The 27796-nt window shown below is 55.4% G+C and overlaps 1 protein-coding gene across 5 annotated transcripts in view; it reads left to right on the plus strand.

The window, feature by feature from the left end:
* PARVB (parvin beta) overlaps positions 1 to 27796 on the plus strand; it is a 94461-nt gene that overhangs the window by 46763 nt on the left and 19902 nt on the right. For all 5 annotated transcript variants that reach the window (XM_028115394.2, XM_028115398.2, XM_028115395.2 and 2 more), the window contains 5 exons: positions 13805 to 13907; positions 19059 to 19199; positions 20259 to 20374; positions 23150 to 23208; positions 26064 to 26083. In XM_028115394.2, coding sequence (XP_027971195.1) covers positions 13805 to 13907; positions 19059 to 19199; positions 20259 to 20374; positions 23150 to 23208; positions 26064 to 26083 — 439 coding nt within the window. The remainder of the gene's footprint in view (positions 1 to 13804; positions 13908 to 19058; positions 19200 to 20258; positions 20375 to 23149; positions 23209 to 26063; positions 26084 to 27796) is intronic.

The raw sequence follows: 27796 nt of genomic DNA on the forward strand, positions 1-27796 counted from the left end.
AGGATTCACTGCCACACACCACCTTTTGGCTTTCTCCTTCTTCAGCGTTTGAGCAAAGCCAGAGAGTTTACAAGCATCGCCTCCCTGAAACACCCCCAGGAGAGCTGGTGCTGTCCTCACGTTCACATGAGGACAGAGGGGAGAGGCATCCCACCCCCCACTGCCCGGTTACACCTGTTAGCGGTGTGTGCGGGCCTGAATGGGTCTAGTCAGTGGCACCTTGTTCGCTGAGCCCGGGCTGAACGTTTTGTGCCGTGCATGGCCCTGGGCGTAGTGAGATGAACAGATCGCCTTCCTTCTGGTGGGGGCTGCTTCATGCTCCTCTCAGATTCACCTGGCCCCACATCCTCCGTTGTGCCGCTGTGACTCCCAAGCCCGCAGGCTGTTTCGGACCCCATGGGGTGAGGGCTGGTCAGCTGCTTGTCCTTCATCAGCCCATGTGGAGGGGTCCGCAGCGTCTCCGCATCCGGGGCCAGCCCAATGGGACCTGTGTGGGCTTGGCTTCTCCAGCTCTTCTGGATTCTGGATTCGGCTGAAGGACCATGCTGCAGGGAATGGGGTGTGCTGATTAGAGGGGCTGGCAGCACGGGCAAGGCCATGCCCCATCAGACAAAGCAGGACCAGAAGGCACCAGAGAATGAAAGCCTCTCCGTTACTTCCCCGCTGGGTGGTTGGGAGGCTGCATGGCTGAGCACTGACGGGTTTTCTTCTGAAGCTGTGGTCAGCTCAGGGGTGCACCTGCCTCACCTCCTTTCCTGCTCACTCTTGCCAGCCTGGGATTGCCCCCACCCCAGCAAGGGAGCAGCAGTGAGCTTGGCCCTGGGCTCTCTTTCTGGGAACTCAGGGGTGGTGGGCTGAGTCATGGCCCCCCAAGGTGTCCATGGGAATATTACCTCCTTATGTGGCAAAAGGGACTCTGTGGACATAACACAGGGCTCTTCGTTTGGGAGATGATCCTGGGTCACCCCAGGTGGGCCCAGTGCCGGCACAAGAATCCTTAGAAGGGGAGGGGCAAGAGGGATTTGCCCCCGCATGAAGGTGCAGCATGATGACAGAAGCAGGCGCTACACCGCGGGCTTGGAAGGTGCTGGAAGGGCCCAGGTACCAAAGATGCAGGTGTCGTCTGGAAACTGGAAGAGGCAAGGAAACGGATTGTCCACCAGAGCCTCCAGAAGGAGCCAGCCCTCCCAACACTGTGACCGTAGGGCGGGGCAGCTGATTTTGGACTTCTGACCTCCAGGGCTGTAAGACGATACATTGGTGCTGTGTGGGCCACCAAATCTGTGGTCCTTTGTTAGAGCAGCCGTAGGAAACTAAGACACCAGGCTAGGTCACCTGCCTTCCCAAACTGCTGCCCTCCCCCCCCCCCCGCCAGCTCCTGGCTCTGATGGCCACCTGGGCTGCGCCAGGGGGGCCTTGCAACTTCGCCAGGTTCCTGGAAGGGCCAGCTGCGAGACACTGAGCTGTCTGCTCCTCTGGCCGTCCCACCAGCCTGGAGTACCTGTGCCAGGAGATGGGCAATTTCTGGAAGGTTCTACCTGCTCTCAGACTGCAGGCAGCATCTTGAGGCAGGCTGGTGGCCTGTTTTTCTCTTTATCAAGCGTTTTCCAAAGCAAGCGGGTTGGCTGGCTGTGGATTGTTAGTCGCTGTGGTGGCAGTGTGGAGGAGTGTGCGGGAAATATCAGTTATCACCAACTAGAGCCTTTTTCAACAGAGACTCGGGCGGGCGGTGGCTCGGGAGATACATGGCTGAGCTTGGCTGCCCTTGGTTCACTCGTGTTTGCCGGGCATGTGGGGCCTGGGTGTACCCCTGAGTTGGGGTCTGCTGCCATCAGCAGCAGCTTCTCCTCGCTGGGGGAGTAGCTGGTCCCAAGGCCACTGTGGCCTGTCCCCGGGCGTGCGGTGGGGGGGAGGGCAGCCCAGCTCACGTCACTTCCTGCCTCCCCTTTTGGCTTGCCACTGAGCCTGTGCCCACCCAGGTGTGTGATACGAGAGGCCGGCCCCCAAGCCCACCCTCACTTCTGACACTAATTGCAAGTTTGGGGTCCCCAAGACGACCTGTAGGTTTGACACTAGAAAGACTCGCAGGACTCACCGAATGCTGCCATACTCGCTGTTATGGTTCATCATGGTGAAAGGACACAGGTGAAAATCAGCCAGGGGAGGAGGCACCTAGGGCAGGCCCGGGAGGGCACCGAACGTGGCGTTTCCAAATGTCTCCTCGTGGCATCGTGGACACCGTCACTTACTGGCAATGAGAAGACAGCATTCTCTGAGCATCGCTAGCCAGGGAAGGTCCCCAAGCCTCGTGGTCCAGAGTGTTTATTGGGGTGCCATCCTAGAGGCGTGTCTGACTGCCCTGGGGACCAACCTGTCTTCAGCCTTACCCCGTGATGAAGAGAGTGTGGCCCAAAGCCCCCACCCTAAGCCATGTTGGTCCTTTTTGGCCAGCCCAAGGCTCCCATGTAAACCATCTGGCAGGACACTCCAGCAGCCTAGAGATCACCTCCCAGAGGCTAAGGCACACACCCCCTGCGCTCTGGGCAAGGTTGCAGTCTGCACCTAGCCTGTGCACTTGCAGCCCCTGGCACGGAGAACTCTTCGCCACCTGTCCATTCTCTCCCGATATCCGCTCCTCAGAGACATGTTCTCCAGCCCCCTCCCCTCCTCCCCTGTGCTCCACACCCCACCTTCCTTGCCCTGGCTGGTTCTCTCCGCCCAACTTCCCCTGGCCTGGAGCGGTGCACTTCTCGTCTCCTCCCTCTCGAATGGAAGCCCGCGCAGCCAGTGTCAGATTTTGCTCCCAGCTGAATCCCCAGTGCTGGGAGGTGTGCCCGCACACAGTGGTGCTGATTCCCACTGGCAGGATGAGTAGTGAGTGCACGAGGTTGTGTGTCAGAACCACCTGCAAGGGCGTGCGCCTCAGGGACCAGGCGGGTCTTTTTGCCCCATCACCAGACCAACGGAGTTGGAATCTTGGGAAAGGGGCCCTGGGATCATGGGGCGAGGGTTGGGGGCCCTTGTGAATTGGATGCTGATGCAGGTGGTCCCAGGAGCCCCGCCTTGGGAACCGGGGTGGGGTATGGACGGCTAGTCTTGGTGGTTCCAACAAAACCACTCCATGTGCTTGACCTGCGTGATTCTTACTGCTTTTCAGACCCGCTTTCTGCACCGCGGACTCTCCTTGTCCACGCTGCTGGTTGGTTACGTCCGAGGAGGGCTGCCGGTGGTTCTTGGCAGGGATTCTGCTCAGAAAGGGTGTTTTCGGTGGGGAGCATGGGCCACACGCCAGCCTGAGCAGGTCAGGGGTGAGGTCAGCTGACATTGGCCACGTCCCAGTCTGGGCACCCGAGGGACATCTCTGAGGCAGCACGGTCAGTCCCCTTGTTTTCTTGCTCTGTTCTCAGTCGACTGCTCTTTTTCATCTCTTGTCTTGGCCCCTGCCCTGTCTCCCTCTGTAGACTTAGCCCTGCTGACCCTGCTGCCACGGGACTGTCACCGTTGAAAATATTGTGAGCTGCCCTCTGTTTCCTATAAAACAGAACCCTGGCTCCGGCTACGCCAGGCAGTATGAATATAAGGCCGTTCATTCAGAAATTCTCTTTGAGCATCTGTTGAGCCTACTGTGGCGTTTAGGGGTGAAGGGGTGAGGTGTGCTTGGAGTCTGGCTTCCTCGATTCAAATCCGGGCCCAGACAAAAGTGGGGGCGCAGTAGCGTTGTGAGGGGCGTGGCAGATCCCGCGCGATTGCCGTCTGGCAGGCGCTGTGGCGGGTGGGGAGCCCGGGCGCCGTGGGGAGAGGGGGAGGCGCAGGTGTGCCGTGGGAACTGGGAAGGGGGCACGAGCGTCCTGTGGGTTCAAGAGCCTGAAAGACTTCCTGCCACCCCCTCCCCGCTGGTGTCCTGTGCCACAGGCATTTTCTCCAGCATCCTCCAGAAGCTCCCTGGACTACTTACAGGGCGAACAGCTCGTGCAGCCCCGGGCAGATTGCAGTTAATAGATGAGATACTTTATGTTTTTAATGATCCTCGAAAGACAGCGTGGCAACTGTCATGCTTTCCAGAATGAAAAGCCAGAGAGAGGGCCTGCGCGCTCATAAGCACATTGGTCCAAGGTGAGCGGATTGTGTCGTTAACTGGGGTACACGGTTCTCCCCATGAGCAGATTTCACATCTCATTTCCCAGTTTATTGGACAAGACTCTTCCTGGCTGTGAAGTTCTGTTTTCTTCCTCCCTGTGTCCCTGTGAAGAGAATCAGCTGCAGAAAAATGATCCTCTGGGCGGAAGGCGGTGCTGTTGGAGCGAGAGCTGCGTGGAGACACCCCTGTGATGCGTCCTGGTGTTTGCACCCGGCTCGGGCCGGCCCCCTGCCTGTTGCAGTCAAGCCCACATCAGTGGATTAAGCAGCGACGAGCCTGTTTGGAAGTGATTAAAACATAACTGTCATAGCTTTCGGGAGACAGGCTGCAGATCCTGATTATCATTCAGAAGGAACGAGAGGAAACATAATTTTTTATTCTGCTTAAGGCAAGCCTGTAAAACATATGTGCCAAGGGCATCATTAATGTATGTCCTAGACATTTGCCTGCAGGATTTGGGGTTTGCAAATGATTGGTGCTATCTTGAAAAAGTCTTGCATGAAACAGGATTAAGACGGGCGAGCAGGGGAATAGAATTGCTGTGCTTTGTGGTGTCCGGGGAGGAAATTGCATCTCTGAAGGGGCGGCGGCAAAATTGGGTGCCAGATTGCTTTTGCTTCCCAGAGCTGACCCCCGTGGCCTGTTATGGGGAATGGGCTCTTCATCCCTTTTGATCCTGTTTTGTAATCGTTCAGGTCAGCGACCTGATTTCTGCAGCTGATTCTCTTCATGGGGACACAGGGATTTTTAAGTTTTCGTTTCTTCGTAACAGAAATGGTGTGTCTCGTGTGTTTGCTGGCAGGACTGAGCTTCGGGCGAGGCAGCCTCTGGGACCAGATGTCTATGTGCCCAAGAGACCGGCCCAGGTCTGTAGGCAGTGCTGCAGGTGGTTTGGGCACCTTCTGTGGGTCTGTTCCAAGTGTAGCCACTGGGGATATGTCACTGAGCAAAACAAAGGCCCAACCCTTGTGGAGCAGACAGGTCAGCTGGGGAGACAGATTTGGTGAATGAATGTATGGCCTGATGGCCATGTGTGCTTTGCAGGGGTCTCAAACAAGAAGCAGGGTGGTTTCCTCTCCCTCAGAGAGGTGGCTTTGAACTGAGAGCTGCTTGTTTGTACCTAGGGCAAGAGTCTCACCGCAGAGGCAAGAGCAAGTGCAAAGGTCCTGTGGTATGCATGTACCTGGCATGTATAAGGATGAACAAGGAGGACCGTGTGGCAGGAGCCTAGTGAACAAGAAGGACAGTGGTTAGAGATAAGATCAGAGAGGTGCAGGGTGTTAGACTCCCTGCAGGGTGGGGACCAGCTCTTTCTAGTAGCTGAGGGAGGACGAGATGGGCCTCCTGTGTATACCCTTCCTGCACATGCCCTTCCCAGCAAGCAGCTGTGACGCCTTCACAGCCCCATGTGGGGGCAGAGATGAGGTCATGTTTATATCTCCCATGCCTAGGGCGGTGTCTGGCATATATACTAGGTGCTGCTGGTTATGCTGAGTAAATCAGAAAGGAGCTTTTGACACGCCAGGATCTCCAGGGATGGTCGCGTTAACATATGTGTAGACCACTATGGCTGTTTAGAACCAAACCGTTTCACGAATCCTCAGAACAGCCCTGCAGAAGTAGGTGTGGACATCTGCATTCCAGAGATTAATCGAATAACTGCTTTGTTGAGATAGAATTCACATACCATCCAGTTGAGGGGTGACTAGTCTCCTCCCATAGTCATGCGACCTTCGCCTCAATCAATTTAAGAACATTTTCATCACTCTCAAAGGAAACCCCACACCCATCGACAGTCGGTCCCTCTTCCTTCCCACCCCTCCTGCCCGCGCCCCCCTCCCCCCCCCCCCCCCCGCCGATGGTAGCCACTCTGTCTCTGTGGAATTATTCTGTCCCCATAGACTTGCTGATTCTGGATATTGCACGTAAGAGAATCATTCAACATGTGGCCTTTTGTGACTTGTTTCTTTCACTTGGTGTAACGTTTGAAAGTTTCATCCATGTTGTAAGAGGTGTCAGTACTTTATTCCTTTTTATGGCTGAATAATATTCCACTGTGTGGATAGACTACACTGTGTTTACGCCTTCATCTGTTGATGGACCTTGGGTTGTCTCTGCCTTTTGGCTGTTTTGAATAGTGGATGTTTTGAATATCCGTGTATGAGATTTTGCATGGACATGTGTTTTCAGTATTCTCTTTTGGCACATACCTGGGAGTGGGGGTTGTTGGGTCAGATGATAATTCTGTATATAACCTTTGGAGAAACTGCCAGACTGTTCTGCAAAGTAGCTGCACCATTTTACATGCTTTCAGCGATGTGGGAAAAGTTTCAGTTTCTCCACATCCTTGCCAACACCTTTTATTGTATGCCTTTTTAATTATAGCTACCCTTATTGGTATGAAATGGTGTCTCACCGTGGTTTTGATTTGCATTTGCCTAATTGCTAGTGACTTTTCACGCGTTGGGGATGTGTGTGCTTCTTTGGAGAAATGTCTCTCCAGATCTTTTGCACATTTTAAAATTAGCTGTCTTTTTATTGTTGAGTTGTAAGAGTACTTTATGCATTCTAGATACAAACCCTTTCTCAGGATTTTGCAAAATCATTTCCCATTCTGTGGGCTATCTTTTTACTTGCAGGTATCTTTTTTTTTTTTTTTTTTTTTTTTTTAAGATTTTACTCATCTGTTTGAGAGAGAGCACAAGCAGGGAAGGAGCGGGGGGGGGGGGGCGGTGTGGAGAAGCAGGCTCACCGCTGAGCAGGTTGCCCGACGTGGGGCTCGATCCCAGGACTCTGGGATCTGACCTGAGCGGAAGGCAGACGCTTAACTGATTGAGCCTCCCAGGTGCTCCTTTGCTGGTATCTTTTGAAGGACAAAAGTTTTTAGTTTTAAGTCATTTTATCTGGTTTTTTGTGTGTGTGGTTTGTGCTTTAGGTGTTGTAGCTAAGAAGTCATTACTTAATCCAAGCTCATGAAGGTTTATTTTGCTTTCTAAGACTTCTGTCGTGTTCGTTTTTATACTGAGGTCTTTGATCCATTTCAAGTTGATTTTGATTTTTGTGTGTGGTGTATTCTTCTGCACGTGGACACCCAATTGTCCCAGCACCATTTGCTGAATTGAATTATCATCTTTACTGCTTTCTGTAGACTTTGGTGGGAGGATGATTGGTGGCCTCTCAGCTGCATTCTCTTGGTCTCTGTGTCTCTCCTTATGCCAGCACCACGCATTTTTATTACTGTAGCTTTTTGGTTTGGTTTGAAATCTGGAAGTGTGAGTTCTCCCAACTTTTTTCTTCTTCTTTGAGATTGTTTTGGCTATTTGGGAGCCCTTGGATTTCCATATGTGTTTTAGGATCTGCTTGTCAATTTCTGCAAAGAAGCCATCTGGAGAGTGATTTTTTTAAAGGGTATTTATTATTACTTTTTCTAACTACCACAGCAGCATAGACTGCTGAAAACCTGGAAGACAAAAATCAAACAGAAGGCAGTGGTAATTTTCTTTTATTGGTGTCCCTTCAGGCTTTGTCTTCTGTGTATATAGTTTTTCCTACACAAAATTTGGAATCGTTCCAGAGTTAGTAAATGTCTAGGGGCACTTTTGGATTATACCTTAGCAGAAACGTCTGGAACTGGAATTGCTGGGTCATGTAGCACACACAGGGGTAGGAATTGGTTTGTCTTCTTTTTAACAAAGACTCTGGGGACCAGAGAGGTTAAGTGACTGGCTCCAGGTCACACAGCTAAAACTCGGTGGGGCCTACGGGCAGCATACTGGGTTTTGTAGGTGGTGGTAGTGGTGCTTGTTTATGAGGCTGATGCTTGAAAGTTGTGATAGCGAATGCCCTTTGTATTAGTGTTCTGTTGATGTGTAACTAACTATCAGTTCAACAGATTAAAGCAACATTGTTTATTAGCGCACAGTTCTGCAGGTCAGAGGTGTGGCTGGGTTCTCTGCTGCGGGTGACATCAGGCTGAGTTCTTTTCTGGAGGCTCTGGGTAAGAATCAGCTCAGCCCCTAGAGGCCTCTCCTCTCCATGTGGGCCCTGCTGCCTTCAGAGCCAGCAACGGAGGCTCTCCCCTGTGCTTCCCCTTTCTTGGCCTGTGGTCTCTGACCCCTCAATCCAGGTTCAAAGGGTTCATGTGCTTAGGTTAGGCCCACCTGGATAATCTTCCTATAACAGCCTCATCATGCGGTGCACACCATCATCTTCACAGCCCTAAGGGTGATAGGGGCCTGTACACAGCAGGCTGGGATCTTAGGGGGCATTTAAAAATTTCTGCCTACAAAATCATTTTAAAGCTAGTAGCCGAAAATTATAGACAACACGAGGAACGTTATTAGTAGTCACTTATCTGGTATCTATAACCCCTTTAGGGCTCGGGGCTTTGCTGGGGGCTGTGGGGAGGCTAAAGTAGCAGGTGCTATCCCTGGCCTGAGGGAGTGCTAAGTCGGCCTGGGGGGCGGGGGTCAAGGGCCAGCCCTTTGTGGCTGCTGTGAGGTGCGGGGTGCCCGGCCCGGGTGGGTGAGGAGGTGCAGGAGCAGGGGATCTGCAGCTGAGCAGAAGGCCGGCAGCAGGGCAGGCTGGGAAGACTGTGGGAAGCTGGTGGGGAATCAGGCTGGCCAGAGAGGGGAACCAGGTGGGGGAGGGCTCTGAAGACCAAAAATGGGGGGTTAGGGTTGCTGAGCCTTGTGTCCCCACACTCATTTTTATCTCGTAAGTTTAAATGACACATTTTGCAAAAAATATACACCAGTAAAATCTCATCAAGCAGCCAGAACCGGCCCTGGGTGGGGAGGGGCATAGACGCAGGGGTCTCAGTTCTGTGGCTGTGGGAGTGGGTTCAGGGTCTGGGCCGTGGGTCAGCTTTAGAGAGCCACAGTGGGGGGCATTCCAGGTCTCTTGGTCTTAGGGGAGAAGCAAGCCATCCCCATCCCCTGTCCTGAGAAAGTGTGGTCTGTGCAGTTGTGCCCGGGACCGTCAGCAATGCAGGGAGGAGGTGGTTCTCTGTGACTCCAGCCCCGATGGAGGCGGCGTGGGCTGTAGCTTGGCTCCTGTGGGGCACCCGGTCCTCCTGCCCTGCCCACTGTGGGTTTGCCTTCTGAACGCCCCCGCCTTCCCTGAGACGTCAGAGGCATAGCTTCGCGCCTCCACGGCCTGGATTTTTGCCATTTCCCCGCTTGTGCTCCTAATTCATCTCTGCCCACCTCCCAGGTGGAGCGTCAACTCCTGGAGGTCGGGGACACCTTTGCCCCCTACCACCAGGCACGAGGCAGGTGCTCGGTGATAGCTGGTGAGTGGGATACTGTCACTTGGTTCCTATAATTGCTGTAAACTTGCTGATAAAAGGACCATGGTAGAGCTTTGTAGGATTCAGGGATCGAGGATGAGGTCCTTCTTGCCACGAGCCAGGTCGCTGGTGGCCGGGGGGAGACAAAGGGATGGGGCAAGTCTTCCTGTGATAGCTGGCAGCTGTGTAACCAGGGTCCTGGGAGGGTGGGTGATGGGGCCCGGATGGCTCGGTGGGTCTCCCCCCCCCCGCCCCCCCCCCCCGCCGTGGATGTTGGGGCGGGAGGGTGCAGATGTCCTCCCAGCTCCAGATGCTCCCAGCTGCTTCTAGACCTTTCCCTCCCTCCTTGAACTGTCTCCCCTTATTCTCCCCTTCCTCATTGGTGCCTCCAGCCTGTGGCACGGGTCTTCCTCTTGACTTTCTACACCATTCCCAAGACCTCAGCACCCTGGAGGCGTCCCACGCACCTGCCCAGCCACGCCCCTCCTCTGTCCATCTCCTGGTCCTCCATCCTGCTTCGCCTGCCCATTCCCAGGGTCATCTCCAACCCTTGTTCCTGCCCCACCTGTGCCCTCTGTCATGTCTGGGTGCTTCCCCATCCCGCTAATGCCCACGGTCGCTCTCCTCATCCACCACCCTGAGCGGCTTCACAGCTGCTGCCCTTGAGGCCAGGTGGGCATCTGGGGCTGGCTCTGCATCTCCCTCCCCCGGCTCCCCAACCTCGCACCTCCCTGGTTGTTCTAGGTGGCTGCACGGCTCATCCCCATCCTCCTTCCTCTCTCTGCTCAGATGCCACCTTCTCCAGGAAGCCCCCTGACCTCCTGGTCCCCGATGGCCACTGTACCCTCCCCATCCCCAAACCCTGCCTTATTTTTTTCAATAGACTTTATTTTCTAAACAGTTTTAAAGTTATAGAAAAATAGCAAAGGAGAGTACAGAGAGTTCCCGTATACCCCACACCTGATTTCCTCTCTTGTTAACATTCTAGATCAGCGTGGCACATTTGTTCAGTATTAATACGTTGTTAACTAAAGTCCCCCTTTTAATCAGATTTCCTCAGTTTTTTCCCCACTGTCCTTTTTCTGGTTCAGGCCCGCATCCCGGATCCCACGTGACAGTTCATCATGGATCCAGTCTCCTTAGCCCCTCTGGGCTCTGGCAGTTTCTTAGACTTTCCTTGTTTATGATGACCTTGCCCATTTTGATGAGTATTGATCAGGAATTTTGGAGAATGCCCCTCTATGGGAATTTGTCTGATGTTTTGCTCCAGATTGGAGTGGGGTAATGGGTTTTAGGAGGAACACCAGAGAGGTAAAGTGCCCTTCTCATCCCATCATATCAGGTCAGGGCACCTGCCATCACCGTGACAGATCCCTGTTGGCGTTTGACCTTCATCACCTGACTTGGTGTCTCTGTCAGGCTTCTCCACTGTACCCTGCCTTGTTTTTCTCTTTCACATTGATCACAAGTCTGAAAGTGTGTATATTTGTGGATCTTTTCATGTCGGATTAGAATGTAAGAACAGAGGCCCCATCTGTCTTGTTTATTCTCAGAGTCTCGCACAGAGTGGGTGCTCCGTAAATTGGTTATTCAACTTGGTGGCTGCTTCTGGCAGGCAGTGAGCCCCGAGTGCTGGGGACGGAGCCGCTGGTGCCATAGTTCCCACCCCCAGAGAGCTTCGGGTCCAGTGGGGGAGATCATTACACACGGAGATGTGTGCCCATTGTAAATGTGAACAGGGTCAGGGAAATGGTGCTCGGCTGTGCTGAGAGGGCGATGGGGCGCATGGCCTGGATGGGACGCGGCGGTCAGAGAATGATAGGGAAGTTTGAGACCTGAAGGATGAGTGAGAGCTGGCCAGGCCTTGGTGTGGGGGGGAGGTGTGTTCAGGTTGGAAGGAATGGCATGTGCAAAGGTCCTGAGGCAGAGAGGAGCTTGGGGTTCTTAAGAACACCAGCAAGGAGGCAGGATGCCCAGTTGGAAGTGGCCTTGGTTCAAGGAGGTGGTTTAGTCAAGGATGGTGAAGAGGAGAAGGTGAAAAGTTATGAGGTGGGCAGAAGTGGGGTGAGGGGTGAAGTCCAGGCTCTTCACACTGGTGGATGGTATTCTGTGTCTTTCCCAGAAGGGGAAAGGAGCAGGTTTGGAGGGAGATGAATTCTTTCAGAGATGCTTTTAGGGACACCTGAGCAGTAGGATTGCGGAGGTGGGGCTGCATATTTGGGGGTTTCTGACTTGGGGACAGCACTGGAAGTTGTGGGAAGGCATGAGCTGGCCTTGGAGAGAGTGGAGAGTGAGAGGAAGAGTTGTCCATGGCGAGGCCTCAGGAGGCCTGTAGCAGTCAAGGAGGACCCTCGAGGGAACTGGAAGGGAGGTCAGAGAGGAGGACACAAGCCGGGCGAGTGCGGTGTCTGTGGAGGCGGGTGCTGGAAGGCGGGAGGGGAGGCAGCTCAGCTAGGGGCTGATGGTGCAGTCATGGCCCTGGGCAGGGGAGTGAGGTCCAGCTGCCAGACCCCGGGCCAGGCTCTCAACCCAGGCAGCTGGCCCTGGGGAGGGAGAGGGAGGGAGGGGAGGGAGCCGGGGGTGGGGGCACGGTGTGGGAGAACTGCACCTGGCTCCATCTTGCTGACCTTTCAGGATGGCTTTGTTGAAACCAGAATGCCACAGAGCTGCTCGCCTCTTTCTTCCTCCAGACCTGCCTTTAATTTATGTTCACTTCTATTCTTCATGGGATTGTGTGTCTGATGTAATATTTTTGAGTTAGTGGGAAAACAGAAGATGCTTCAGAGAAATTTGCCTTGTGGCCAGTTTTGCAGGTTACATCTGTTTCCAAGGGTGACAGAGAACACTATATTCTAGACTTGTGCCCTTTCGTTTATCTTTGAGAAGGCCCATAAAGTCCCATCTCCAAGAGGTCATTGAGACCAATTAGGTAGTTTTATTAGTTTTGCCTGCACAGGAAAATCCTGCACTATTTTTGATCGAATCTGTTCGGGCAGCCATTTTATTTCGTGGCTGAAGCGGGATTGGCCGAAGGGAATCCTGTTTCTCCATAGATCTTTTCATAGCTGAAGCTGTCCTCTTTGATGATACATCGCCGGCAAGGAGAACGGAAACTTGTCGAGAAAAGTCTCCAGCGGAAGGCTGGCCTAGAGAAGCGAGTGCATGTCCACAGCAGCATGACTCACCAACGCCACGAAAAGTGGCGACAATGCAGATGCCCATCAGCTGTGATGAGAGGATCCGTGAAACCTGATAGATCCGTGTGCTGGGATGTCATTCCGCCACGCGAAGGAATAAAGTTCTGATGCGTGCTTAGGCATGGACGAGCTTTGAAAACATCATGCCCAGCGAGAGAAGCCAGACACAGGAGATCACGTATTTTTTTTTTAAAGATTTTATTTATTTATTTGACAGAGAGAGAGACAGCGAGAGAGGGAACACAAGCAGGGGGAGTGGGAGAGGGAGAAGCAGGCTTCCCGCGGAGCAGGGAGCCGGGTGTGGGGCCCCATCCCAGGACCCTGGGATCATGACCTGAGCTGAAGGCAGACGCTTAACGACTGAGCCACCCAGGCGCCCCGAGAGATCACGTATTATATGAAATAAAGTTGATGTGAAATTTATAGGAAATCAATCCCATTTGCACGAGATTGCATTTATATGAAATATCCAGAATAGGCTAATCCACAGACCAAGAGCAGAGTTGAGTGGTTGGAAGGAGGGGTCGGAGGGCCTGCTACTGGCTATGGGTTTCTTTTGGGGCGATGAAGTTGTTCTCAGTTGATTGTGGCAATGGGTGCATGATCCTGTGAAGACCAAACACCCCTGAATTGCACACTCTCAAAGGGTGAATTGTATAGGATGTGAATTCCGTCTCAATAAAGCTGTTGAAAAGAAGAGGCGCTCAGAGCTGTCAGTCACGGGCCATCTGGGGCTGCCTTCTCTCCACGGCTTTAGGCTCAGGGTGACGGGGGCCTGCTCTGGTGCAGACCTCGTGGGAGGGGAGCGATGGACGTGGTATGGGCCACCTGTCCTGCCTCGGGCTGCGAGGGGCGGTGCTGCTGTTACCCGTGTAACCCCCTCCTCCAAGCCACAGTGAACGGTTACCCTCATTTCCTTTTCCTGAGAGTGTCCCCGTCCACCCAAGCTCCTGCCAGGAGGATGCCCAGGGTTACCGCGGTGGCTGCCCTCCGCCGTCCCCTCTTGAAGTCCCACGGGAAGTCCCGCAGCCCAGGCTTCGTCTTTCCCTTCCTGTCTGCCTGGCCGCCATGCTGGGGCAGGTTTTGGTGCCCAACAGTGCTCAGTTCCTGGGCTTGCTCTGGCCGTTGCCCTGGTCTGCCTGGCACGGCAAGCGAGGCCATAATGCTCCTTGTCCTCAGGTTCTCATCGACTGGATCAACGACGTCCTGGTGGAGGAGAGAATCATCGTGAAGCAGCTGGAGGAGGACCTTTATGACGGCCAGGTGCTGCAGAAGCTCTTGGGTGAGTGCACAGGCACCCCAGCAAAGGGCCACCGTGGGGTGGTCTCCAGGCTGGACCACTCGATTCTCTGCAAGGTGGCATGGGTCAGATGTCTTCAGGGTAGCCTGAGCCCATGCTCCAGGTGGCAGCTCCTGGGCTGCAGCAGGCCACACCCAGCTTCCAGCACTTTCCCATGGGGACAGGGAGATGGGGCAAGAACGGTGCCACTTCCTCTGTGGGTCAGCCCTCCTACAGGGACAATGGGGAGGGAATGGCCCACGTGTCACGCCCTTGCTCAGTCTGTCCTCCAGAAGTACATTTGGAGGGAAGAAGTTGTGTTTGTCTTGGTTGTTCCTCTGTTGGACGAAGATTCACCTTGTGGCAGGTGTGGATCTAGGCTCTGGGGATGCAGTGGTAGCAAGGGGGGGGTCCCCTCGCCCCCCTGTCCCCCTACATTCTGGCAGAGGGAAGAAAGAGAAATGTTATGGGACACGAACAGATGCTTTAAGAGAGTGGCACGCGCTAGGAAGGAAGCCAGAGGGTCACGGGGCGGAGAGGGTTTGGGCAGTGGGGGTGGGTATCTGGGGAGGGGACATCTGAGCAGATGTTTGCACCACCAGCCTCAGAAGAACATTCCAGGCCAAGACTCGGATGTGAGGAAGAGTCTGGAGTGTTTAAGGATTAGTGGAAGGAGGCTGCAGGAGGTGGGGGAGAGGGGTCGTGGGGGTGCTGGACGGGGCCGGGAAGATGGATGAGGCCAGATCACATCCAGCAAAGGCTTTTATCCCAAGTGACAGGGAACCGCTAGAGCTTTTGAGCAGGGCCGGGACTTGATCTGAGCTAAGTGTTTTACGAAGTCACCTGGGCTTCTGGGTATAGAAGGCGGGGGTGTCGGGAGCAGGAGCTGAGATCTGTCAGGAGGCTGTTCCGGCAGCCCAGGCATCAGATGAAGTGGCTCAGACTAGGGGGAGGTGCAGACCCCGGGAGGGATCTTGGAGGTTGGAGCTGCCAGAGGTGTCAAGGCTGACATGACAGCCAGGTTTGTGGCCTGAGCAGCTGGGGAACCAGGAGCCCCTTGGGAGGAGCGTGGGGGTGGGGAATGAGGTTGGTGTTGCAGCAGCCGGGGCCTGTTCTACCTGAGTCAGCGGCCAGGTGAGGGTGGAGAGCTCGGCAGCACAGAGGTGATGCTTAGAGCCATGGTACCTGGGGGCCTGACCTGGAGAGGATGGTCCAGATTCATTAGGTGGCCTAAGGCCAAATGGCCAAAAATTTCTCAGTATTTGGCTGAGCCAGTCATCCCCATCTTGGAATGACTCCCGCGGTACAAGAATAAATTTGAAATGTTATCGGGATTGGTAATCGTTATCACCAGTTTATTATTAAAAATGGCAGTCAGGTGGAATCATTATATTGTATGCCTGAAACTAATGTAACACTCTACATGAATTAGGTGTGGATTAAAAAAAAGCGTTGGTCAGAGTTTTGATGTTTTAGATCGTAGTGTTGGTGTGGTCATTCCCAGGGTCATCCTCGGCGCTGTCGGGGGGCTTCGGTCCCCTCAGGGTCATTATACCGGACATTCGTGATGACAGATATTTACAGTAGGCAAGGGGTGGGGAGCGCATGGATCTTCGGATCCGCCAGCAGGGATTCTTCTGATGGGGTTGCTGCCCGGGTTACCAGCTGTCCTCCTTGTCTGCGGTGAAGACCGAGCTCCCCTTCGGCTCTTGGACGCAAAGAGCTGGCCATGGGTGACGCCGCTGTCTTATTGAAACGGTCCCTTGAGCAGGTGCCTGGTTCCCTGCCGGAGGGAGATACTTCCTAGCATTTTCAGAAGCAAACTTAAGAGTGTTGCACTCAAATTTTTTCCTTCCGATGCTTCTGCACGCCCCTGTGGCTTCATTCACCCAGTTGCTTGAAAAAATCGTGTCCTAAGCCTGAGTTCTAGCGGGGCGGGGCGGGGGGTTGCTGGTACCATCACCGGATCATAGGCCAGGCTCTGAATTTGCCTGTAAATGGTGCCCGGCCCTTCCCAGGCGACGAGTGACAAGGGGCATCTTTAGAGCAGGTATCAGGTAAGAATTCTTGCCCCTCAAGGCATGTCCTTTGGTACCCCCCTCGGCTGGCAAATGTCACACTCGATCTGAAGCTGCGTGATTGTCCGTCATCCTGCGTCGGCTGTGTTACCCTCTGTGTTGTGGGAGGCTAGTTCTGGCAGCTGACCTCCATCCCGCGTGAATATCTTACTTGAGTACTCAATAAGGTGATTCCAAAATCTCTCGTATGTCAAATGGGTTGACACACTCCTCTGTTGGAGGAAAAGAACCACGGAAGAGAATTTTCGGATCTGAACAGAAAATCAGCATGTCTTGCCTGGTTGTTGATTACTCGCTGCTGATGTCGCTGCACTGATGAGCTGCAGCAGGGACCTGTGTGAGCATATAGTCCTCGAGCCCAGGGTTAGCAGGAATGACGCCCGTGTGGACTAGACATTCGGCTTGTCACCGTCTCCAAAGGCAGAAGCCAAAGCCAAAAGGGAGATTGTGGCCGAGTGCCGAGGCCAAAGCTGACTTCTGTGCATCTGGAGAGAGAAGAAGGGTGCGGTTGGGGCCCTGGGTGGTCAGGAAGGGGTCAGGAAGAGGAGGAGCCAGCGAAGGAGTCTGAAGGGTCCAGCTGTAGGGAGGAGGCAGGGAGGGGTAGGGGAAGGGTGTTTCAAGGAGGCGGGAGTGAGGACAGAAAGTGGACCTCTGGATTTGGCCATGTGAGATTACCAAGGGCGAGTCAGCAGCAGGACCCCAGCTGGGTCCGTCTTCTTGAGAGCAGACCCTGGAAGCAGCTGCCGACTCTGCCCCATGGCAGGTTTCGGCGGGTGTAACTCTTCCGCAAGGTGGGCCACGTGTGGGCAGAGGGAGGGTGCCCCTGCCGGGGTCCCAGGAGCCTCCTGGGCTGGCTGTGGTCCTGCTTCTAACTCATTGCACTCCCTTCTTGCAAAAGGCAGGCCCTTCCCTGCACAGGGAGTGTTCACAGCCCTGCATTCAGCCTCACCACGTTTGCCTGCCACATCTGAGGATCCACCCCAGCTTCCTCCGTCCCTCTCTGTGCTCTGAAGCCAGGTTTGGCCGCAGCAAAGCCAGCAGAGCCCGGAGCCGCCCCTGGGGCCCATCGGCAGGCAGAGTGATGCCGGCGACTCAGGCAGCCAGATGTGTGATCCTCTCCCACGTGGCAGGGCTATAGCGGGACCAGCCTCAGGCAGCACCCAGGTGCAGCCAGCCTCCTTGGTTCCTGTCATTGGCTGAATTGTGTCCCCCCCGCCCCCAGAAGTCATAATTTGAAATCCTAATCCCTAGGACCTCAGAATGTGACTGTATTTGGAGACGGGGTCTTTCTAAAAGTCATTAAGTTAAAATGAGGTCATTGGGGAATGGGCCCTAAACTCATACGGCTGGTGTCCTTTTAAGAAGAAAGGATCAAGACAGACACACATAGCGGGACAGCCGGGTGAGGACACGGGGAGAGAGGCCTCAGGGGAAAGCAGCTCTGCCAGCCCCTGATCTCAGATTTCTAACCTCCAGGACCCTGAGAGAAAGTACATTTGCATTGTTTACGCCCCCTGGTCTGAGGTCCTCTGTGACCGCAGCCCTAACAGGCTGGTACAGTTTCCTCTCCGCCTCCAGCACGCCTCCTCCTTCAGCCTGGGTATCACGGCCATGTTCAGCCTGCAGGGGCTGCAGGGTTGGCTGGTGGAGGGGACGGCAGAGGCGTGCCGGGCTCCCCGTCTCCCAGCAGGCGAGGCTCTTGGACCACCCAGCTCTGTAACCCTCCTTCCTTCCCCAGGATCCTCTGCTCTGCCCTGTAACACATGGGGAACCTGCTGTGTATTTTCAGGGTGTTCATATGGAACAGCTGTGGCTTATCCAGCTAGGATCTATCAGATGCAGAGGGACATCAAAATATATAAACAGCAACCACTTCTAGCCCCTGCTGGATGCATTTGGTTGAGTTGCTTTGTTTTGCTTCTAGCACTCGCGGCTGCAGCCCGATGTTATGGAGGTGAGGCTGCCTCCCCCCACCGGGGAGCCTCTTGTCTGTGCTGCGTCCAGCCCCAGGACAGTGCCTGGTGCACAGAAGGTGCTCATGTAACTATTTTGTGAGCTAACGAAGGAAGGGAGGAAGGAAGGAAGCAAAGGAAGGAGCATCCCAAGCCCCACAGGCATTGCTCTATAATATTATCCTGGGGGGAATATTAAAATGGCTTGCTCTTGTTCTAATCGAGGGAGGGGAGGACATGGGGAGAGAACGCCGAGTTAGCGGGCCTCCAGACGGAATGCCGTACGCAGAGCTTTGCTGGGGACCACTTGCAAAACGGGAGCCTCACCGTGACCAGCCTGGACTCCACTGTCTGCTGTACCCCCCTTCAGTGCCACAGCCAGCAGCCACGTCCTGGCTTGCGGCCGGTTGGGCTCTGTGCCAGGCACCGTGGTCACCCTCCTGGGGAACAGGTCGCCATGTTCTGCGATGCTGCTGCTGTTGATTTGCTGAGGAGAGACATCCCATCAGGAGACACCTGGGTCTTAGAGCCCCTTCTTGCCTTGCCCCTTAGCAGGTGGGGGGCCCACCGAGGCCGGGCTCAGGCGGCAGTCGCCGGATCTCGGGCAGGTGTGGTGGTTCTTGTCGGGCTTGCTTGCTGGGGTCCTCCAGGTTGCTTCCGGCTCACTCCCGGGGATAAAGTCGTTCGTGGTGGCGTCTGTGAACATCTCGCCATCCTTACCGTGGTGTCCTGCTGTTAGAGACACAAGAGGACCCCCTGCACCGCCTCCTCCGCTCAGGCCCCGTACCCGTCCCTGCAGGTCCCCTCCCTGCCTCCCGGTTGCACCTCGAGTCATTTTTTCCATGTCACGTGCCTAGAATGTTCCCAAGTGGGACACCTCCAGTTCTGCCCTCGACCCCCACACCCCCTTTCCGCTCTGGCGTACTTTTCCAAGGAACACAAAGGACTAGAAAGCTCGGAGCTCCGTGGCTCCCCGTCCTGACAGCACCCCACTGCTCTGTGATGACCTGCTCGCCCCGGGCCGGGTGGGGGAGGGCCCCCTTGAGGCCGGGGCACCAGGCGGCCCTGAGACCCTCCAGCGTTTCCTGACGCCGTGCGTCTTACTCTTGTCTTCCTCGTTGCAGAAAAACTGGCGGGCTGCAAGCTGAATGTGGCTGAGGTGACGCAGTCTGAGATCGGGCAGAAGCAGAAGCTGCAGACGGTGCTGGAAGCCGTGCACGGCCTCCTGCGGCCCCACGGCTGGGCGCTCCAGTGGACCGTTGACTGTGAGTAGTCTCGGGGGACACCGAGACTGTCCCCTCAGCTCTCCATGCTGTCATTCATCGTGGCCTCTCTGGGCTTGCATGTTCAAAACCCATTCCTGTTGCTGCTGTATGGAAGGCAGCTAGGATAGGCCAAAGCCAGCGTCCCCGCTCTTGGGAGCTAGCTCCGAGGTGAGAGACAAAGTCACGCCTGCCATTGCCTTTTTTTCCCCCTTGCTTCCGAGAGGATAGAAATTGTTTCTGGTCGGGTGGGGCAGGGGAGGCAGTCTCCCAGAGGAAGGAGGGGAAAGAGAGAGAAGCTCTGTGGGGTTTTTGGAAGGGACCCAACCCCAGATACCCATGGCACCAGTGAGCAATGAGCAACAGCAAATGAGCTGTTCTAGCCATGACCCGCCGGAGCAGGTCCTCAGGAAAAGATTCATTCTGGCCTCTGGGATAAATCACAGAGCGTGCTGCCATGACAAATACGTGACATTGGGGTATTCTCAGCCAAGACCTGAAGCCAGAAAGATGAAGAACTAAAGCGAGAGGGTTCTTTGTTGGGGGCTGCCCCGCCCCCCGCCCCGCTCCATCCTCAGTGCAGGGGCAGGCAGGGCCTGGCTGGGAAGCTCTCCACCAGCCCCGGAGCACCATCCACCCTTGCTTGCCTCCCTTGTGCAGGAGGCTGATAGTGCAGAGGGAGAACTTTTAAGCGCCAGGGATAATAATGCACATTATTGTGACGGCTAAGTGGTCACGATGACCCATCTTCCACAAAATTCTCCCTTCCCTGTGCTAATTTCACTCTCCTGCCTGCTCTATCTCCTTATCACACCACCCAGTTGACCCCTTTTAAAAATGCTGTGCTTTTGAAAGTGGTTGCACATGTCACCTGAAAGCCAACAGGAAGGGAAAAAATTAGAAAGAAGTAAATTCGCACAAGGCGCTCATCATTTTCATTTTTCTGTGGCCGGTGCTTCCCCCCCCCCCCCCCATGGTTTTTCTCTGCGGTCTCGTTTGGATGCAATGTCTTTATTGCCTTTTCTGATCTAAAGCAGCTCCCTTCTTCCCTCCCCCGACAAGCAATTCATGGGAAGAGCCTGGTGGCCACCCTCCACCTCCTTGTGTCTTTGGCCATGCACTTCCGGGCCCCGATCCGCCTCCCGGAGCACGTGTCTGTACAAGTGGTGGTCGTTCGGGTGAGTATCGGGCTTGCCCTCCATGCTACCAGATGCTTTCCTCCCGTGGCTTCCCTCCCTGCTGCTGCTGCTTTTTTTTTCCTCCTAAGGGGCTACCTTCTATTTTCCCCTCTTGACAAAATGTGTGTCTCGCCCTGGCTTGGAGACAAATGATTGGAGCCGGAACAATGGCACTGATTTGGAGAGAGGCAGATTCAAAGGCATGAGTGTATTGAGGTTTAATTTACCAGATTTTTTTTTTTAAGGAACATTCATTTCTCTCCAAAGCCAAGTAGTTGGAATTCAGTTCTCTTGAATGAGCTTATTACTCACCGGAGAGGGTTGAGACCAGCGGTATGAAATAGATACCCCAATTAAAGCTCCTCTGCATCTGCTCTGCATTCTATCCATCATTCCCCACGATCTCTCTCTTAGGGTCGTTTCTCTTGCTTCCCTTGGAGAAATGTCACCGGGAGCCAGGGTCCTTCTGACAGGGACAGAGTAGCCTTTCCTACCGTGTCCCCTGCTTTTAAGGGGACAGACCCAGCCCTGGCTCTGTGTTTGCGGTCTTGTCCAGGAAATGCGTATGAAGCACCTACTGTGTTCTTGGCACCGGGCACTGGCTGTCGGGGACACCAAATGGGGAAAACACTCCGATTGCGAAAGCACCACTCTCCTGCCAGACCGATGAGGTTTCGCTCGGAACCCGGATGCCTGTGTGTTTATAGACTCGCGATGTGCAACTCCATGCTTTCCCTTGCTGGCCCCGTGCTCTGCGGGCTGCAGGGCTCTGGCTGGTCCCGGTCCTCCGAAGCCATCTGACCCCCCCGCCCCCGTTCCCCCGGGAGCTCGGCCCTGACCCGGTGGGCGGGAATGCCCCTTTCTGGCATCAGGCGAGGGTTACCCCCCGCCGTGTGGCCCTGCTTGCTTCCTAAGGCAGGATGTTTGTGGTCAGTGGTGGTGATGGGGTCAGGGACCATTCCTGCTGCCCTAGCCCTGGGCGCGCACTCGAGGCGGCCAGCCGGGAAAGGCTTCCCAAGGACACGTGGGCATGTGGTTCCCAAACCCGTGTCCGTCAGACTTGAGGCCCCATGAGCGCCGTACAGCTTGGTAATCAAGGCATTTCCTTTCAGGCCTGTGCTTTGGTCCAAGAAAATCTTTTGGGTTTTCAGGAAGTTTTACTGACTCAGGCAAAGCCTTCCTTGCTGGCGCCTCCTGCCTGACCAGGGTTACAGAAGGATTCTTTGGGCCACACCCAAAGGGGTATGAATCAGGGAGCGGGGGTCCCGGGAACTGGCCGGCCTCTGGCCTCAGAAGCCCGCCTCCCAGACCCCAGGGCCTGTCAGTCCACGTCCGCTTATCTGGTCGGAGATGGGAGATGCAAGGAATATGGGGGTCCGTGGAGGGAAGGAATGAAGACAGGGGCCTTGGGCGATCACTGGATTTCTCCGAGTTGCAGTGGTTTCCCCAGAAACCTGAGATTGTGCTATAAAGCTCTGAAATGCTTAGCTTCATGTGTCCAGTACCTCACCCTGGGCGTGGCATTATTAGGTGCCTAATACGTGCATCGATGCGTAAGTGAGTGAAGTGTCTCTGCACCTCCCTCGGTGGGCTCTCCTGGGGAGCCGTGAGGCCGCTGATGGCCGCCCAAGGGTGGTTGTCTGCATTTGTAAGAACCAGCCGTGAGAATTCCCTGGAGGCCAAGTTCAGGAAGGGTTGGGGAGCTCAGATCTCGGGAGGTGTCCACGGTGGGTGGTCCGGTGGGAAGTGAGTTCGCCGTTTCTCGAGGGGTTCACGTAGGGGCTTGCAGTGCTTGGATTAGCTGGCTGCCGAGCACCACCCTGAGGTCCGGGGATGTCCAGGCTGCCCCCCATCCCCGCCCCCCCCCCCCCCCCCCGCCACCATCACTGCGTCTTCACACCTGTGGGGCTTCCGGAGAAGTCCGTCACACACAGTGTCATGTCCTAGCGCTTCTATAGCAAAATACCATAACGTGGGTGTTTTGAAACAACAGACATTGTCCCCTCACCGTTAGGGAGGCCAGAAGCCCCACTCGGGGAGTTGGCAGGGGCCCGCTTCCTCCGAAGCCTCCAGGGGAGGATCCTTCCTTCCCCCTTCCTGCTTCTGGTGGCTGCAGGCAGTCCTCCGTGTTCCTGATTGTAGACTCATCTGTCCAGGCTTGGCCTCTGTTGTCCCTCGGCCTCTTCCCTCTATGCCTGCGTGTGTCTGTGGCTCTGTTTTCTCTTATAAGGACTCCAGTCATGTTGGATTTAGGACCTACCCTAGCCCCTTATGGCCTCATCTTAACTAGCTGTATCTGCAGACACCCTGTTTCCAAACAAGGTCACGTTCTGAGGTTTGGAACTGTCAGGACTTCGGGGCGGGGGGGCGCACCCTACTTAGCCAAGTGCGCATGTTCTTACACTGGGTACTTCCCTATGTTATGTGGGTTCCCTGTGCCCCTTACCTTTCCCAGCTGCACGGCGTAGGGGGTCCCTTTGGGAGCTAGGGTGTTTCTCCTGAGACCCCGTCCCCCCAGCTGCCGGCTCTCAGAGCAACGTGGAGAGCCTACGGGGAGGGGATGGGAGGGGGCAGTTTCCAGCCACCAAAAGGGTCACCCCCTGTGGTCACCTGCAGTCCGCCCCCATGGGCGTGGCTTGGATGCTGCCCCTAAGGTGGTCTGTCCCCAGGGCCGTCTGCACACAGCTCAGCTACCCTGCCAGTGGTGTCCTTTCTCCCGTCCCCTCTGCCTGCCCACGTGTTTATGTATTTATTTGTTCTTTTTGGGGTTTGCAGAAGCGGGAAGGCCTGCTGCATTCCAGCCACGTCACGGAGGAGCTGACCACAACAACGGAGTAAGTGGAAGTGGACCCCCCCGCTGGGGACCCACGCAGACGCAGGGGCCCATTTCCATACACGTCCCTCAACCCAAGGATGAGGTTTTCACACAAGCGCTGTCCGGGCTTTACGGCCTGCGTGCACTTTTTTCAAAGAGTTTTTTCCTCTTCTCTGGTGAGGAAGGGCAAGATAGCAGTTTGGTTTGGTATTTAAATGAGAAACTCTCCCAAATAGAAAAATACACAAACTACGTGCGGCACAGGAATTAGAACGTACTGAAGCTGCCCGACATCTTTTCTGGAGTGGCACCGAGAATGATAAGCAAGTGAAAATATAACCGATCCCATTCAGAATCTCTTAGGAGGAAAAGGCTAAGGGGAATTTAAAACATCGAGCTTTTGTAGGGTAGGTATGCCAGCGTCTTCAGAGTTTTCCGTGTGAGGATGGATTTCTTCTCCGAAGCCTTTGGACGTTTATTCCTTGTTCTAGAAGGCGAACGTCAAGAATGTCAGGTGGGCGGAGGAGGTGTTCAGACTGGTTAGCGACCCCTTGTCCCGGCTCATTTATTCATCCGTGCCTCAGCTCCGTTGGGAGAGGGAGCCACCCTTCTGAACCAGAACTTGGCCTTTGAGAGAGAGCTGAGCCGTCGCTCATCTCATAGAGAAAGCCAGAGGGCAACTTTTAAGAAGTCTAAAAGGCTTTAAATCTATTGAACGTAACAAATCAAATGGGCTATTTTGCGTGTAGCTTTTAGGCGCCCCCATGACACCCTGTTAAGGATCTTTAAAATTCGCTGCATTTGTGCCTCTCCACCAAACCCGGTTCAGATGAAACAGAACATTAAAGATTGATTGTCTCCATGAACCCTCCTGCTCCATTCATGGAGTGATTAATTACTGGGTCACCAATTGACGTCTGGTCTTTCACAGATCCAGGCTGACACGGGAGACCGCTCCTGACGTGGGAGCTGCTCGGTAAATTGGGGAACCATTGCCATGTGGCCTGATAGGCAGCACGTCTGTTCCAAGCCCATGGGGATTGGGGGTGGGGGAGGGGCGGCATGAGGGACAAGGGACCCGGTGCTCAGCCCGGTCTATAGTGGCTGTTAGGCCTGGCCTGTTTGGGAGCAGGAGGAGGGGAATGAGGAGTGGAGTGGTGCCTTAGTTATCCATAATTGCGTAACAAACCATCCCAAAACCAAGCGGCTTAAAACGACAGTCCCTTTATCTGCTGACAGTGCTGTGGGTCAGACCGGGCCGGGCTTAGCCGGGCAGGTGTTCAGTTCGTCTGGTGGTTGGTGCTGGCTGGTGGCAGGCCTCTGTCCCTGCACCTGTGCCTCGTCCTTAGGGAGCTGGGCTTCCTCCCAGGTGCCCTCAGGGTTCTGCCCCCTCCCCCCACAGTGTCCTCACATTCTGTGGGTCAGAGCAAGGCACAAGGTCATCCAAGGTCGGAGAGGGGGAGACGCACTGCCGGGCACGTTGCAGCGGGCCGGCGTGCAGGCCTGGGAAGGAGCGTGGCCACCTCCTGCAGTCTCCCATGGGGTTTGGTGACCTGAGGGAGGGCAGCTGGGGGATCTGGGAGCTCTGGAGTCGGGGCTCGTGGGTGGGCGAATGGCCCCGACAATTCACAGCAGTCAGCAGCACGAGGGCCTCCTGTGCGCCGGGCGCTGTGCTGGGTGCCCGAGAGGCTAAGGGGTTTGGGACAAGGGCTGGCGGTCTAGCTGGCCAGAAAGGCGTGTCTGTAGAAATGTGAATTCCAGCCCAGGCAGCTTGTAGGAAGTACTGTGTGGCCCCAGACTCAGCCTCCTGCCTGGTCTCCCTGACTCTGGACTTGCTCTCCCCAATCCCTCCTCCTCTGTGTGGCCATAGGGGATTGGATGGAGCATTTAAATCCTCAGGTGTCTGCAAAAACCACAAAGTACTGCCCCACCTGCCTCCTGGCCTTCCTGCTCTATCTGGCCTTGGTGCTCTGGCGGCCCACCCTCCCGCAGCCCCAGAGATTCTCCCCACCTTCTGTCCATTTCTCTTTCTAGAGCCGGCTCCGAGGTCCCCTTCTCCAGGAAGCCCTCCCTGTTTGCCAAACACAAGTGGGCTGAACTTCCTTTTAGTTCCCCTAGCGCGTCTCCTATATGTGACACCATGGGCTGTGTTGAAATGTGGGCTTATGGGCAGGGCCACGGGGTTTATGGGAACGGGGTGTTTATTTCTGTATTTCCAGGCGTGCACATAGTAGCTGCTCAAGAGAATGTTGTTAAATAAGATGGAGCCTAAGGGGACTTGAGTCTAGAGGGATTTGGGGATGATATAGAGACTTCCTTGCCTCTCAGGGGGCTCATGCAGGGGAGGGCCTGTGCACTGGGGACCTCGCAGTCCTCATGGAGGGACTAGCCTCTGCGCCTGGTGGTTTCAGCCTCTGCCTGCTAGACTCAGGGTCCCAGTCTGGGATTCTTCAGCACCCCTAAGTTTCCTGATCCCTGAGTGTGCAGCGTGCTTGCTCACCACAGTGGGACCCTCGGGTAATCTGCACCCTTGGACTTCAAAGCTTCCCATTCAGCGGCTCCAGAAGACCCCATTTTCTGCTGAACTGTTCTGCCTATTAACTGCTCCCATGATTTAAATTCCCCCCAAAACGGCATTAAAGGGGTGGTTTAACTGAAGGTGGCCGCTTGCTGCCGATCCTGTGCAGACATTTAGAAATCCACACACGCACTTGTCGTTTGTAATTAGAGGGACAGAGAATCTGTTAAAACAGGATTTACATTTTTACAAAAAGCCCTTCAACAGGGCAATTTGGGGTTCCCTTCATCGTGACCTCACCACACTGTGTTCTGAGCGACCTACTGACAGCTCTCTCTCTCTGTTCTCATTTGCAGGATGATGATGGGTCGCTTCGGTAAGTACCTGTGGGGGTGGGGGGCCCAAGGTCACGGGCACTTTGGGGCTGTGGCAGGAAGCTCCCGGATGCGTGGATACGCGCTGTCACATGGGGGTCAGGGCCCGCAGGACCCCGTGGGGTCTCCTGTAGCTCCCCCTGGGGTCTGTCTGCTTCTCCGACCTGCCACAGGCGGCGGGGGTGGGGAGAAGAAGAGCGTAGTGGGGGGTGGGAGGGTGGTTATTCCCGTTAGTTTCGGTGACTGTTCCCAAAGAGCTGTTCCCGACCCTGTGCCAAGCAGCATGACCCCATCTTCATCTCAGCAAGGGGTAGCAGATCACAGGACAGCTTGGGGCCGCACTTAAACCCTCGGGGTGGGGAGTGTGTTGTCCCGTCCTGTACCCCACCCCCCTCTCTGCCGCAGCCAGAGGCCATGTGAGTGAAACTCATTGCTTTGGGGGATATTTCAAAACAGAAAGCCCTCCACCCCCAAATACCACCTTCTGCAGTGAGCACGGCTGTTAGCAGGGGAAGTGGAAGCCAAGTAGAAGTTTTCCTGTGTGCCCTTCGAGCCTGCCCGGCTGGAGCTGGTCCTGCAGCTCTTGGGGGGAGGGGTGCCACCCCGGAGTCAGCCACGGGCCTGGCCACAGGGCCCCGTTCCCTCACGGGTATCACGGGAACCCGTGGCACGCCACTGTTGCTTGGTTGTGAAGAGGGGACGTGGCTCCCGGTGATGTCCTCAAACTTCCTGCAGTAGCCCGAAGGCCGCGCTGGGCAAATTCACCATCTTCACAGTTTTTAAGTAGCAATCCAGTCCTTTCCACGTGTCTTTGTTATTTTTAAAGAAAGGGAGAGAAAAGGCAGTGGGGAGTGGGGCCGGCATGGGCTCCCGGAGAGGACAAGGCGTCAGGCCCTGTGCCTGAGGGGGGCCATCAGAGCATCATTAAGTGTCTTTGATTTGCTGGGCGGTGTCCCGTCCCTGTTTGGCACAGGCCTAGTTCGAGGTTTGGGGGACCCGGGGAGCGTCCGTTCCGCGGGGGGCCGTGTGCTGCTTCGAGGGGGCAGGAGCTGGGCCGAGAAGCCCCTGCGGCCCTGCGAACAGTGCATTAGGGTCTGGGGTACAGGGTGGCAACTCGCTGGGAAACAGCCCGGTGTCACAGTATGAAAAATGGATTCAGCCACTCTGCCGGCGAGCACGGGAGACGCGTGAGCCTTTGGGGCCATGGAACCACGAGACGCCGGTGAATGTTGTTATGTTATAGGCTCACCCTGCTTAGGAAACGTGAGCAGGCTATTAGCGGGTGACAGGTGGTGAGTTCCGCCCCTGGCTTCTGCTGGCGCAAGCGCCGAGGTCCCCTGGGTACCCAGACCGGCAGCCTCTGCCGCAGCTGGGCCTCTGCCGGCCCTTCTCCCATGAAACCCTCCGGGGCCCCTGCAGCCCCTTGCCCACCGAGGTTGGACCTCCTTTCTGCCCCCCCCCCCGGATCCTGGTCCCCAGCTTGCCCCTTGAGTTGGGGGTCAGGCTTCTCCTAAGGCACCCCTTTAACCCTTCACTTCTCCTTACTGTCCATCTTGGCTTAAGCTCAAGCCACAGCCCTGGAGGTGGCCTCCCAGCCCTTCAGATCCCCCCTTTGCTTGCCCCTCGCCTCCTCCCCTGTTCATCCAAGAGCACCCCAGGCTGCCCCCTCCAGCTCTTGCCCTTGCAGTGCCCTCTGCTCGGAATGCTCTCCCTCT

This window comes from Eumetopias jubatus, unplaced genomic scaffold, assembly GCF_037043125.1.
Source record: "Eumetopias jubatus isolate StellerSeaLion01/CBP00866 unplaced genomic scaffold, mEumJub1_p1.0 scaffold_8, whole genome shotgun sequence".
Taxonomy (NCBI): domain Eukaryota; kingdom Metazoa; phylum Chordata; class Mammalia; order Carnivora; family Otariidae; genus Eumetopias; species Eumetopias jubatus.